Source organism: Camelus ferus, chromosome 6 (assembly GCF_009834535.1).
Source record: "Camelus ferus isolate YT-003-E chromosome 6, BCGSAC_Cfer_1.0, whole genome shotgun sequence".
Lineage (NCBI taxonomy): Eukaryota > Metazoa > Chordata > Mammalia > Artiodactyla > Camelidae > Camelus > Camelus ferus.
In genome coordinates, this window is record NC_045701.1 from 89,114,592 (window position 1) to 89,129,548 (window position 14,957).

Consider the following 14,957-nt stretch of genomic DNA (forward strand, 5'->3'; position numbering starts at 1 on the left):
TTCTACAACCTTTCAGACAGGCACTGGGGCCTGGGCTGGATGCTGAGACTTTTGCTCTCATAGCCCTTCGGCCTTATGCCAGGTCTCCACATGATATTAAGAAAACATGATGATCATTCTAGAAACTTTACCTTTTTGTTTTTTTCGTATTTTTTCAACTAGAGACCGGATCTGCACGTACTCTTCCCATTCTTTCCCCGGGCCCGGGGCAGGACTACTGCACTCTGTAACACAAAAACCAAGGCACTCAAACATTTCTTTCTTTCGACTCAACCTGTCAGTCTTCAGAAGACACGGAATCTGGGTTTTGTTGTTGCTGCTGGTTTATTTTTAAAGGACAAAGATAGGACAGCCATGACAATAGGTGTGAGAAGTGTAAACCAGCTCTGCTTTTTAAAGCAGGAAAACCCTGTGACACCATTCTAAGGCCTCTTACTAAACTGTGACCCCGGACACGGGTGTGAGCGCCTACCTTGCAGCTACCTTATTGCCACTGCTCGGATTAGTCTTCCTCAGAATATACTTACGAACAGGAAGCCCAAAAAGCTAAACTAAAATGAAAAACATTTTCCTGAAAACTGGTGGATGGCAAAAAGAAGATGTATTAAAAATCAACATTTATTTTTAGTTAAACCCTGTAACAATGGCTCCCTAAGGAAACCAGTTAAATTGGACATAAGGACAATGAGTCAACAAACATTCTGCATCCATGTGCAAGTCCCTATAATAAGCACCCTGGGGGAGTTACAGAAAGAGACGGCACAGTTACAGCTGAAAAAGAAGCGAAGCTTCCACTGTAGGGCCAGAACCAAGGGACAACCCCCAGGCCGGGGCCTGTCGCTGTGGAAGGCTGCATACTGGCCACCCAGCTGTCCACGGCCTTGACCTTTTTAAACAGTTGTATCAGTTTAAAGAGAGAGCTCCCATCCCACATTCCCGCCAAACTCTTGGCCTCCAAGGAAAAGAGAAGATACAGTAAGTAATTAACAATAACTAGTCACGTGGTAAGTCCTAACTATTGAGGTTAACCAGTCTTACTTTATTCTTCCATCAACAAATACTGACTTGGGCCCTAGAACACAAGTGAGCCGGCCCTGAGGCCACCTATAGTCTAGCGGGGAGGCCAGTGGGGAGGGGGAGGTCCGTCCGCGCTTTGTGGGGCCATGCTGACCCGCATGAGGGACAGGTAGGGACACCACATGGGACAACGGGAGTGCTCAGGGAGGGACATGACCCTGACGTGGTTGCTGCCTGCTTCTGGTAGGGACAGAAAGCTACATTTTTCTTTGTCACATAATCTAAACATAAGGGGCAAAGGAAAGGAGATAAACGTAGTGAGTTAAGAGAGTGACCACAGCTCAATTTGAAACCTATGGAGCGCCAACTTAAATTCACAGTTAAAAAGAGAAGTTACCAGTTTAGATGAACTTGCTAAAGCAAGTAGAGGCACTTAATATTTAATTTCCCAGAACCAAGAACTGGTAAGTTCAACACGTGAAACTGGAAAACTATTACTGAACTGCTGAAAGTAAAGGTGAGGGAGTCCAGTTCCCAAGGTTTGCTCTCTGAGAGGCTGTGCTCACCCCGGGGTTCACAGCCCCTGACGCACCTTCACATGCCATAGATCACATGGTCCCCAAGTGCTCCCAAGACAGTCTATTTAGGAGTTAAGGAATTTGTCTGAGGCCACAGTGTGAGAGCAGAGGAGTGTGGCCTCGCCCACCAGTACCCAGGGACGGCCGTGGTCTGGGCAGCTGTGCTATAGAAGCCCTGCGTTCATTACTTCGTCCCAGCCTCATGGACTGTGACTCGGTACCATCAGGTACCGCATCTCCATCTCACGGGTGGGGAGACTGCAGGCCAGGGAAGCTCTGTCACGTGCCAGGTCCCACGTGAAGCGGCTGGGATCTGAACACAAGGCTGTTTCATGCCCTGCTCCCCGGACCAGGGACTCCCATGCAGTACAGGGGTGCCGAGGGGTGAGACCCACACGGCCCACGAAGCGGCAGGAAGGCCGAGCACGGGACTTACTCTGCAGCAGCTCACTGGTCAGGTTCAAGGTTTCCTTCGGTGACACGCTTGCTGTAGCACCAGTGCCTGATTTTTGTGTTTTCACTCGACTCTTCTTACCCATCTTCTGACTACAGAGAAGAGAAGGAAAAGACAGAAAAGCATTATGTTTCCAAAGAACACAATCGAGTCATAAAATGGGGCACGGCCGGGTCTCAGCCTTGAGATGCTAAGATTTTACCTCACGTGTGCCACTTTCTGAAGTTTCCTTCCAGAAAAAGCAGTATGTAACAAAAACTAGTATTTCGAGGCTCTCAAGTGGGGAAGAAAATCTGGAAGAAAAGTTCATTCTTTTTCGTGTAGAAAAACTATAGTAGAAGCAAGTTTTACTCTAGACTTTTTTTTTTCAAATTACACAGATTTTATTATATATCCCAAAATGTGTATTCTGTGATACTACAGAGATGAAGCTTAAGTCTACACTCATGTATCACAAACTATCACACGGCCACAAAAACCTATATATTCCTCCCCACTTTGCTTTAAAAGAATAATTTCCCACTAAGCTGTAAGCAACAGGTCAGACTCTCTGCACAAATGGTGCAGACATTTTCAAAACCAAAGAAACATCAGAAAGCTAATCTAATTCCTTCATTTTGTTCCAAAGAAAATTCAAAGTCCCTGGCCCCCGGTTTTACAGGAAGTGGATGGCAGACCCCACCCTCGAGAGAGTCTCCCACTGCCTCCCAGTCCAGCACTTCACCCACCCACGAGTCCACATGGTCTGACAAATGGGCAGGATGGGCCAAGCAGGCTGCACCGATGGCACGCTGGGCAAAGATGTTATAACATCTGTCTGAAAATATTTCATAACAGTGAGTCAGGAGCTGTGTCTCGACAAAAGTAAGGGGCTGGGAGGTATGAAGAAAGGGGAGGCAACTCAAAGACAAGGACAGGAATGAGCAAAGCCCGAGGGGGCCCTGTGGGGAACGGGCCGGCTGAAGAGGTCTCGGCGGAGAGCAGTGGGAGAGAAGCCCCTGCCTGAAGAAGGCAACAACTGCTGGGGAGAATTCTGATCTGAGCATTCCTCCTCCAGAGAGAAGCGCCTTAAGATGACAACCCAAGAAGATGGAGAGAGTCCTCAGCCGAGACGCTACTGAAGCAATCCACACGCTGATTAATAACAAGCACCACGACGATGCGCCACGGAGCCCTCGCCTCATCTCAGGGGAGAAGAAAAAGCAAACTCTGACCTACTTGTTTCTTACAAAAAGAAATGACTATGGTAGTGTGGAGAGCTGCGATAAGACGAAAGGTTTAAAATGCACATTCTCCCACGGTGTAGGTGATCTCTGACTCCGCTGTAACTGAATCCATGCACACACGGGCCATGCTAACACAGAAAATAACATTCTATTAAAGGGCCACGATATGTATGGTCTCTGATCGTGTCTAATGTATGAGTATACTTTGTAACTTATGTATCTAATGAGTCTTCTCAAACACAGTGTCAGGCATCCTGGAACAAAAAAGGATCTGCTAAAAAATACCTAAAACTTTTGCAGCAAGGACAAGAGTTAGTTGTTTTGAAATCAAAAGCAGAAAAAAAAAAAAAAGCATGGGGCGGGGGCAGCAAGAGGAGGAAAAGTTTCCGCACCTTTCCCTACACTTTAGGACTCAATGAGAAGAAAGCTCCCGGGTCGAGTCGCTCACAGCACCGCCAGGACAGAGCACCTACTGCTCGTCCTTGCATCTCAGGCCCTCTGCACATCTACCCGGGGCATCTCTGCAGAGAACCACTGAACTTGACCTGAAAACAACTAAAACTACCGGTAATTCTGGAAAGAAGGGCTTGAATCACACTTCCAAATATAGCTTGGCAGAAAGAAGTGTAACACTCACCATCGGATATGACCCTGCTGGCAAGAGTCTGTGCGTGTTTGGAGCTAAACAACTTGAAAACATCACTTCAGTGAGGAGCTCCAAGACCCTCCCCTCCTCTTAGCAGGTCTGGCGCGCAGTGAGCCTGAGACAGCCATGCCCCCCGGCACGGTCCTCACAGTGCAAGGACCAAAGGGCTCCAAAACAGGCTTCTTCACTCTGCCCGCAATTCCCCCACACCAAGTCTTCCCTCAGGAACCCCCCCTCAACTCCCATCACTCCCTGGCATCTAGATACCTGCCCTGAGATAATGACTGTTAATTAAAACGGCAGGGCAATGGCCCTGTGTGCAGTCCTCACCCTCTGCCACTGGCTGTGCTAAGATGTACCTCCTGGTTTGATCTTCCCAGACCTGGACTCAGTGGGCATCAGCCTCGTCTTTAAGATGACATTCTCAGAAAGGTGAAGTCCTCTGTCTTTATCCAGGGTAAGAGGTGCAGCTGGAACTCCAATCTGCCTGTCTCTAAAGCCTGTGCTGGTCTACTGCCCCGCTGCCTCTGTGAAACGCAGAGCAGAAGCACAGAGCTCTGCAGGCGCAGGAGGGCAGACCTCTTGAATTCACCTCTTGCTTAGACTGTAAGTGTCCTGTGTTCCCCCTGCCCAAGCCCATCCCTACCACTTAAATCTGCCCTGAGTAACGAGTGCAGGAATACAACACAGGTGTAACTTCAACCCACATCAGTAAATCAGCACCTGGGAGAGCAGCTATGTGATCTTCAAAAGCCCTGGGGGGCTATGTTTATAGGAACAGTCCCTGAAGCCACTCCCAGTTAAAACCCTCAGCTCCAGCTCCTCCCACCCTTTCCTGAATCATTTCCCTGCCTCCGACCTCCCTCCCCACCACACTGTTAAGTTAGCCTTCATAAACGCACGAGTAGCCCGCTGGGTTAAGTGCACTGCCACCACCTGGGATGAGGTACCGGCATATCCACCCCTCGCCCAGTCCCCTAGAGCCTACCCCAGTCCACAGCCACTTCCCAGAAGTCACCATCATGTTGACTTCCATTACCATCGCTTACATTTGCCTGTTTCGGAACTTCATACAAATAAAAATGTACAACACATTGGCTGCTTTTACTCAACGCTAGGTCTTTCCACAGCTCCAGGGTCACACGCAACCCCCCACCCAGCACAGCCCCTGGGCCCTCCACTTCCTCACCCCATCTCACCTGCCCGGCTTTATTCTTCCCATCCCCACCTTAACACAGCTCCAGGACCTGCTCAGGTTCTCTCCCCCCTTTCTGGAATGAAGCTACCTTCTGCTACCTGTCTCCTCCTGGCAAAATTTTTCACATACTTTAAGGTTCAGCCAAAATGTCCCCAGTGGCCTTGAGGAAATTCTGGGCTCCTCCATGCAGCCCTCACTCCCATGAAAATCAGTAAGAATGGGTCAAGTTTAAGGTGATTAACAGATGCTAAAGGCTTGGCTTACACTGAGATCAGTCTTTTGGAATTCTCTTTGGACTCTTTCCATCCCCCAGGCCCTAAAGAGAGAAAGCAGCTTACCCAGGTTAGGCCATAAGAATCTTCCACAGAGGCATTAACTTGCTACTTAATTAAGGAGGGAGCAGGGAGTGCCTGTCCTTGTCCCCAGGGAACGTACCTCCCGAGGGTACAGGATCTTAGCTTCAGACCAGCTCTTAATCTGTTCCACCCAGAAGCCAGGCCAACAGTGACCTCCAATCAGGAAAGCTCCCCAGTCACCTGGATCCTCTCTGTCCGGGAGCTCCTGAGTACTCAGCCCCTCGCACACTGAATCTGAGTGTCCTCAAGCCTTAAGTTTACTTAAGTAATTCAAGTTTCTGGAGAATGGGGGTTCTCTGCACCCAGTTCTAAGGCTCAGCAGCCATTCTGCTGAACTTTTACAGCTATCAAGGTCTATAAGACTTATTTGCCTCTGGATTTGATATGGTTTGGCCCCAATTCTTCTAGTGTTTGTGTCACACCCCTAACTAAAAGTACCTTGAAGACAGAAGCCCCACATTTACTTCTTTTCACCCTGCAAAGCATCAGGCCTTCCTGCCACCGTCTGCCAGCTCCCCCAGCCCCCTGGCCTGGCATCATCCTCAATCCACTCTCTCCTCTCTGCGGTCTGCGTGCCTTCAGCCCTAGGTGAAGGTGTCTAAGTCCTGGTTCAAACCCCAACTCAGCGACACTTCCCTGCGCACTCCACACAACCCAGAGCCCAGCCCTGGCGGCTCTCTGGCCGCACCTGCTGCAGTCAACATCATTTACGCGCCTACCTCACCCACCGTCTCATGGTAGAAAAAAACACAAAGCTTCCATCTCTAAATTATCTGCAGGGGCTATAACAGTGCCGTGGACATAGTCGAGGGTCAAATATTTGGTGAATGAAGAAGAATCTTATTTGAGTGTATTAGTGTTACTTGTGGGTAAGATTTATTTCCCATCACGATAGTAAGATTGTCCACAAGGAACCATTCTGATATATTCTCCCACCAGTGATTAGAACAGTAGCCAAAATGAGACATTTACTTAATACTTAACTACTTCTACTAAAGAATTAGGATGACTCTTAAAAGTCAAAATATAAATTTATACATATAAAATATACAAAATTCACATTTAAAAGATGACTTCTTTGGGGAATCCGTAGTTTATTTGCTAGAAAAGCTTTAAGAGTGTAAATTTCATAAGAGAATCTCTCTAATGAACACAAACTGAATTTTTAAAGTGTTTTTGGTCTCTTAGAAAGCAACAAGGCAGGAATAAGTCTGTTTCCAATAGAAACGGCAGAGCTACAACCCAAATGTGACTTCAGGCTCCACAGGCACTTGTGACCAGAGGCTCGAGCATCTTTTATGGTGCTCTGCGCTGGTCAGACCCGTCCCCACCCACCACCTCCCTGGCATTCCCGCCGCAGTCCCCAGAGGCCGGTGGTGACCACTGGCATGTCAGGGGACTTAGACACGGCTACGACTCGGCCAAGAGCCCAGAGCCAACATGCAGCAGACCCACAGCTTCCAACCTGAAATCTGGTGCCGTGTCCAGCATGTAGGTGGACTCTTGCTGGCGCACACGATTAAGCGACTTATCCCGCATCTCTGGGCCAGGACCATACTAGCCACTACGGAAGACAACACATGAGGGAAGACCAGGCCTGCCAGCCTCCAGGATAAGGAGGAGGTGGGGACCCAGGACGCATAGCCTGGATAATTCCTCAAATATAGGAGGAAAGTAACAAAACAGAGAGGGGCAAGGCATAAAGTCCAGTTAAAGAAGGATGATGAGATTTTAAGACTCAGTTTGAGAAAGTCTTAGAATCCAGGGTGAGTGGTTTCCTAAATTCAACCCCTTTCTGACTTTTTTTTGTTAATGAAAATTCTCCCAACATCATGGATTTAAAATAACTACCCACCCTGTTCAGTCATGATTCAAAAATTTGTAACACACAATGAGTGATTTTCATTGTGATTTCAGCTGAATCTCGGGCTAGATTTCAAGTTTCCCAAGAGTGATGCAGGTATCCTGAATATCCTTAGTGCTCTCAGTGGAAAACTACCTGTTTAGAAATTCATCAACTTCCTACAAAGACCAAAAGCTTATCTTCAATACTTATTTCAAATATGTATATTAGAAAGACACAAAGATGTGCTGAATTAGGTATGTGTATACACATGGGCATACAGATACACACACATAACGCAACTTATATTCTAAATATTCGCCAGAAGGTACAATGCTAAATGAAAGATTTCCCCCCAAAGCTTAGATGGAAATCAGGTATAATTTACAAATTCCTATTGAATTATCTTGGGGAAAGCAAAAATACATGGTAAAAAAAAAATAGGATTTAAACAATACTTTAGACAAAAGAAAATATTATGTAGAAAAGCAATACAGTATTGACAGACAAATTGATTCCACAACAATTAGAGCTCATCACTCAAATAAAGGGGGATCCATAAAAAGAAACAGCAAGCTGAGAGTTTCACATATATCTGCATTTCTTCACCACCAATGAATTTTTAAAATGTACAGAATCCTCAAAATTTGGCTCTTTAAAACACCATAAATTATGTATCAAGTCCATCAACAATTTCTCCACCTAAGAGATAAAACCAACTTTAGAAAACAGTAAAATAAAAGGTATATTCAATTATTATTTAAATTGCTAATATGCAAGTGGCATCTCTTAATCAAGAGCCACTTCTGACCAATCAAATGATTCTTTTACATGTAATCTGTATAGGTGAGGAAAAGTGAGATACAGTGCCTTTAGGGATCTTGGCTGATGGGGAGGGGGCATGCGGGTGATGTGAGAGAGAGGATGTTGGATACTTAACCTATTTTTACAAAGTATAGTTTACATAAACTGAACAGACTGAGATGGCATTCAGCTGTGTGGGGTTTTTATTTTTCCTAAAAAAGTATAAATGGAAAGAATGTATATTTGTTATTCTTGCATTGCTTTCAACTAAATACAACCAGAATTAACATTTTTGATTACACTTATTTAGTACTTCGCCCAGAAAACCTTAACTCAAATTCAGCATCTGTTTTTCAGTGTATCCTGCATCTTCCCAACTTTACAGCTGAACTGACTAAAGGAGAAAATGGTCCAACAGCTTCCTCCCACCGCAGGCACTCAGCTGTAAATGCACTCGAAGGGAGTGCGGGAGCCCGCCAAATCTTGGTGTAGGAAGAAAAAAATCTCACTAAAATACTTTGCAGGCCATTAGGATCCGATTACTACATTCTGAATAAGTACACAAATTACAGGATGATGGCCTAGGAAAATGAAAGCACTCCCAAACTGAAAGTATTTAACTAAGCTCTCTCTCCTCCAGAAACTGATAAGGCGTATGTAGTCCTCGCGTTGGTACCATGTTAATAGGAAACATTTCTCTGTGCACAGCAGCAGGGTCTAGCAGCAGGCTCAAGCCACACTGAAGCGACTTCAGGTGGCTAACGAGCACCCACCATTCCAATCTCTATCAAAGGAAGTGCTGATGTGCCACAGCCCACAAGTACCAAGAAGTCAAGGCAAGCCGACAGGCAGGACAGTGCAATGAATTTCAACACAGTAGCTACACATGTACCAAAATGAATGTACACCTGTAAGCTGCATTTAAGTAAAACTTCAATCTTTATACAGAACAATTTGGGCTCTCATATATATGGAGACAGATAGATTGATACAGATACACACAAACTTGAAATTTTTTTAAATTGCTATTTTTTGCTTTCTACCATTTTTTTGCTATATTTCTACTAATTTAGAGGTGCTTAAACTATCTTTGATTGACTTTTCAATACATAGTAGTTTTAGTTCTAACCTGTTACTAAGTTGTAAATATACTTAAAATGAGGCTCTTAATTAAAGGAAGTTGCAAAAAAATCCTTCTTAAAGCAAAGAATCATTCAGTATCATGAATAATCATTTCCTATTATATCTTTCTAAAAGAAGAAAGAAAAATGTTAAGGGTGAAGGAACAGCTAGCTATAATCTGTCAAGAAATTACTTTCAAGCCACCTACATTCCTCCCATAAGGATTCTAGATTCTGGAATTGTGGAACATCAGGTTTGGAAGAGACCTTTGGGGTTCTCTGTATTTACCTGCAACCCTAAACATCTTTAAAGTAATGACATCTAATATTATGTAGCACGTGTGGCTGTCAAAGAGCTTTGCTATCTATCCACTGCCAGATTCAACTCAACTCAAGGAGGTTTTACTAATACAGATGGTCCCCAACATACGATGCTTCGATTTAGGGTATTTCGACTTTGCGATAGTATGAAAGCCACGCGCGTTCAATAGAAACCTCACATTTTGAATTCTGATCTTCTCCCAAGGTAGCGATATGTAGTACTATAGATACCCTCTGGGGATGCTGGGCAGCCTCAGCGAGCACAGCTCCCGGTCGGCCAAGGGATGGTGAGTGAAAGCCATACACATACCACCATTCTGAACCATACAGCCTTCTGCCTTCCCTTTCAGTACAGTATTCAATAAATCACATGAGATATTCACCACTTTATTACCACGTAGGCTTTGTGTTATGTGGTTTTGCCCAACTGTAGGCTAATGTAAGTGTTCTGAGCGTATTTAAGGTAGGTGAGGCTACGCTGTGATTTTTGGTAGGTTAGGTGTATTAAATACATTTTCGACTTAATGACATTTTCAACAGAGGATGGGTTTATTGGGATGTAACCCCTCATGAGTCGAGGAAGATCTGTAATAGCTAAGATTGCCTTACTTTTCTTTTTTTTTTTTTTTTTAACATTTTTTATTGATTTATAGCCTTACTTTTCTATGAGCCAAATGAACAATTCACACCTCCATTCAGTGCATATGTCTTGAGTATCTAATCTGAAATGCAAAGGTAAGTGAGACATGGTCCCACAGCCCAAATGATAATCAACTAAAGCCTTTTACATAAACTGGTCTTCAGCCAGATACATGTGCTATATTAAACTGAGTTTTTGAGCCTAAATGCAATTATTCATGCTGTCCCATGGTTAGTTTCTAGGTTGGTGAAACTGTGTGTCCTGTGCCAAGCCCCCAACATGATCATCTTCATCACAACTGCAGCCTTTAGGCACTTCCTATATCAGGAACTGAGGTAAGCATTTTACACACTAGATAAAGAAAGATATTACGCCTACTCCTACAGATGAGAAAGCTGAAGTTAAGAGAAGTTAACAAATTCATACGAGCTAATAAACAGTTGACAGCACAGCCTCATCAGCACACCTTGATGTCAAACTTTACTGATGCTCAACAGTATTTCATGGATTCTGGTCAAAACCAGCCCACCTATGAAGGCTGTGAAAGTTCATTATCTCTGAAATTCAAAATAACAGTATTCCTTTGCGGTTATAAAACACCACATAAAGCTTTTATCTCTTTGGCCTTTTCAAAGTATAGCACCATTATGCTGGCCTCATTCAAAAATACAGGAATGGCCTCAGCTTAAATATGGGACATGAGCAAAATTTCCAAATTTTATGGTAAAAGCAACTTACTATAGTGAATACTTTTCAACACTAACCCTCACTTTCTCTTAACTGTGCTTAATAGAAAACTACTGATACTGAAGTCATTCCTATTTTCTGAGACTGAAACCTTTAAACCACTTAGTCATAGAATTTTTAGACTTTGTTATGAGTTGTATCCCAAGCAAAGTGGCAAGTGAAGCTCAGGATGGTAGATAGGCAATAAGCCTAAAATATTGCATGCTGATTATGAGTTCTAATGTAGACACCTGATTATCTACATTCTCTAGACAACTTTTTAGTCCTAAAAAATAGTGAAAGCACTTCTTCCTGTCCTGTCCCTCTGCTCTCCTCACCCATTACTGAGCCTAGGAATGTAACAGGTTGAAATTTTACTTGGCTTGGTAATCAGTATCACTCAGATCCCTTTCAAAGTCTTAACTTCAGAGTTGGACTTGTCTTCCATTGTCAGTCAAGAGTGTTTGGAATTATCTTGATTACTAATTAACTTCTAGTTGGAAAGTAGTTGAATAAGAAAGAATTTCAAAGTCTTAACTTTGGTTTTTGAAGTTTATTATCATCTGGAATCATTTTTCTTCCATTCAAATTTATTTCTGTTGAAAATTGTCAATAGCTGTGCTTGCACCTCTTGTTTTATGATCTGTTTATTTCTAAAACCTAGAGGAAACTTCCAAATGGAAATGGAATCTACACAGCTAATCTCTGGCTTAAGTTGCCGTATGAACTTAAAAAAAAAAAAGGGACTGCTACCCTTGCCAATTCTATTAATTAAACTTTTTTTCATAAGACTATTTAGTGACTTTTAAAAAAATCTCAACTCCTTTACAATAGAGAAATATGTATACTAATATTTTGTTAGAAATTTATTTTTCCTTTGAGAATATGTAAATTAATTATATTTGCACATCAAAATATTAATAAGCTCCAATTTTATGAATTAAAAAATGAGATGACATAAGGAAATCCAATGTACAGAATTCAATTTTGCCAAGCAAGGTGTATCTGTAAATGCAACACAAAAGTGAAAACCAGAAAAAATTAAAAGCAAAGAATCCTTCGTCTAATACTCTTGACTGGTTAAATCTGACTCAGAATGAACTGATATCCAAGATAAACAATTCCATGTCTGTATCAGGAGAAAAAGGACGTACAGCGTATCAAACATTCTTCCCAATAAATTAATGGGCCCAAATACAGTACTTGTTATTGAGGAAGCAAATAATTGGCCACAAGCAACTTCCAAAGTAAGTAAGAATAAAGGTGTATTCACTATTCTGTCAAAAATGTTTGATGCCATAGTAATAAATGACTCCTGTTCCTTCGTGGGGAAACAAAACTCAGGCTCCACTCCCAGGACTTGGGTACAAGAAGAGAAAACATACTTGAAACGCTTCCTCCCTGCCCCCAACAGAAGTACCCAGCACAGCAGCCAAAGACGGACAAACCAGTTTCTAAAGATAAAAAACCTCCCAGTGACAGATATTCATCAAACTACACCAAAAAAGAAATAGTATTGTTAGTTACATTTCTCAAAGCTACTGCAGATTAGTGACCAGAAAAAAAGGAGACTATGTCATTCAAACATTTGAAGAGACTTGGACAGCCTTGAACTAAACTGCTATCCAGTAAAAAGAATGCAGAGAAACCCTAAGCCAGGAGGTAAGCTTTTTACTCATTTTTACTAAAATTCCATGTGCCACAAATGATGTACCTGGTTCCCACTGAATTCAGTGATTACCTACTAAGTATTTACTGTGAGCAGCCTCTGTTGTTCCGTATCCCCTCCAGCTGTCATCTCCTTTCTCATTCTCTTCTAAATAATGAAAGCAGCAGGTTTTAAGGGAATAGTTGTGACCAGTCATCAGAGCTCTCAGAACAAAACAGTTTTCCAATGGTTGAACTTTAGAATGAAAAAATCTTTCAATACAACCTTCACAGTTTTTTCTCCTTTTCCAGTGGCTTCTAAGCCAAGGTTTAATCATCATTTAAAATGTGGCCCTACTTTCTTACTTCAATTTTACTGCACTCCTATGGACGGAATTCAACAGAAACTTTCATTTCTACAGCAAACGTAGGCATAAATGTTTTCATCAAGTCCAGTATCATTCCTATTCCGGGATCACTGGAGAAGAGATGGGAAGCAGCAACCATTTTCCTGGTTCAGACTAGAGTTTCATTTCAGATATTAGCTTACAATGTTGAATATATATCAAAGAGGGCAGCCAGGAAGGAGTAACAGAAGAGAAACGGAGGTTGTTTGGGGTCCCAATAAAAAAGTTGTTCTGTAGCTGTTTGAGAACTTGGCTTCGCAAACTACTTTCTCGGGCCAGAGAAAAACTCCTCCTTAAATTGCTGGAACTGCACCAAAATATCAATCACAGCAGCCCTGGGGACTAATTTGGTAAGAGGAGACTGCATGTATAGTAGCCCGTGTAGACACAATAGTTCATGGTTCAAGCAAGTCTTGTCAAATTTTAACGTACAGAAGAAAGCTGCTTTTATTTGGCTATATTTTTAAGTTAAATGCATTCACTTAAAATAGTAAGAAAAACCTCTGCAAAATAATTACTGGTTCCTTCGGTTCTGAACTAGCAGTAGGGTCATTTTTGAGGGAAAAAAAAGTGTGGGGGGGAAGAGGTATCATTTACATAAGATAAAATTCTTTCAGTGCCCAGTTCAATGAGTTCTGACAAACTTATACAGCTCTTGTAACCACACAACGACCAAGCCATGGATAGATCCATCGCTAAAAGGTTAACTCTTCTAAGGTTCCTAAAAGCAAAATTCACCTGTCAACATACTTCAAAAGTAGTTTGGCTTTTGAAACATCACCTCCTTCATTTGGAAGTGCAAAACAATACCCTCCAAGTGATCCTAAACCTGTCAACACAAGGAGCGGGTGAGACCCCGCAGCAAGTGGCGCCCCATACTAATCGGCTCCTTTTATTTCGGAGTAGAAACAGGGGAGAAAGGATGCAGTTACATCGCCAGCCTGGAGCCACGAGAAGGAAGAGTTTGATGCGGGAATGACAAACTCCAAAGCACTGAATTCTTCTCCCTAGTAGGGCACAGAGCGTGTGGAAGATGGCCAGGGCGCGTGGGAAGAAAGATGACCTATTTTCAACGACTGTTTTTATAACTGGAAAGTGAGGGAGAGAAGCAGGGACTAGTCCCCGGGCACCCCCGCGGGCACCTGAGGTTTGGAGAGAGAGGAACATGAAAGCCACACAGCCTTCGCCCAAGCAGCGGGATGACGACGAGGAGAAGGGAGGAAGGGAGGGAGGAAGGAAGCGGGTGCGCGAGCCGGCCGCACGCAGAGCCGAGCCGACGAGCGCGAGGGAGACGGACCCCGGCCCCACCCCGCGGGTGCCGAGAGGCCGGCGCTCCTTGTACCTGCTGCCACGTCCGGAGCGGCCGGAGCGGGGACCGGAGCGTTGGGTGCCGGGAGGGGACGCGGGGTAGGGGCGAGCGCGCCCCCGCCCCGGCAGGGCCGGAGGGCAGAGGCCGAGCGGCGCTCTCCGACCTTGCCGGGCCCCGGGCACCCAGCCCTGCTGGCCAAGCCCGAGGGCGCACACCGTCCCCCGCCCCCCAGGCCCGGAGAGATCGGCTGGACGCGGGCCGGACCACGACCGAGGGGCGCCGGCCGGGGCGGGAGGCGGCCTCACAGCGCTCGGGGGCGGCGGCACGAGTCTGCCCCGCGGGCAGCGAGCGCGGAGGGGCGGCCGCCGGCACTCACCTGCCCGCTTGCCCCTTCGCGTAGCGGCGGCGGCGCCACACTAGGGCCAGGACCCACCGTCCGCCTCAACCAAGCCCCAGGCGGCGGCGGCGACGGCAGCGGCGGCGGCGGCAGCCGGACGGGAGGGGCGGGACCGCGGCCTAAGACAGCCCCGCCGCCACGGCCCAACGCGGCTCCGCCCACCCCAGGCCCCGCCCCCAGGCCACCACCGCCGCCGCCTATTGGCCGGCGGCTCAGACGCATGGGCGCGGCCCCGCCCCGCCGCCCCCCGACCGTTCGGTTCGGGTT

The 14,957-nt window shown here is 45.1% G+C and overlaps 1 protein-coding gene across 4 annotated transcripts in view; it reads right to left on the bottom strand.

Annotated features, from left to right (window-relative positions):
* Positions 1 to 14,837, bottom strand: part of SETD3 (SET domain containing 3, actin histidine methyltransferase) — a 68,334-nt gene extending 53,497 nt beyond the window's left edge. The window contains exons 1-3 of one of the 4 annotated variants that reach the window (XM_032482605.1): positions 14,670 to 14,837; positions 2,032 to 2,141; positions 132 to 224 (exon numbers count right to left, since the gene is read on the bottom strand). In XM_032482605.1, the coding sequence (XP_032338496.1) occupies positions 132 to 224; positions 2,032 to 2,134 (196 nt within the window). In that variant the 5' untranslated portion in view covers positions 2,135 to 2,141; positions 14,670 to 14,837. Of the gene's footprint in view, positions 1 to 131; positions 225 to 2,031; positions 2,142 to 14,326; positions 14,513 to 14,669 lie in introns of those variants that run through there. The other 3 variants (XM_032482606.1, XM_032482607.1, XM_032482608.1) reach the window with 3 other exon arrangements.
* Positions 14,838 to 14,957: the final 120 nt, after the last annotated feature.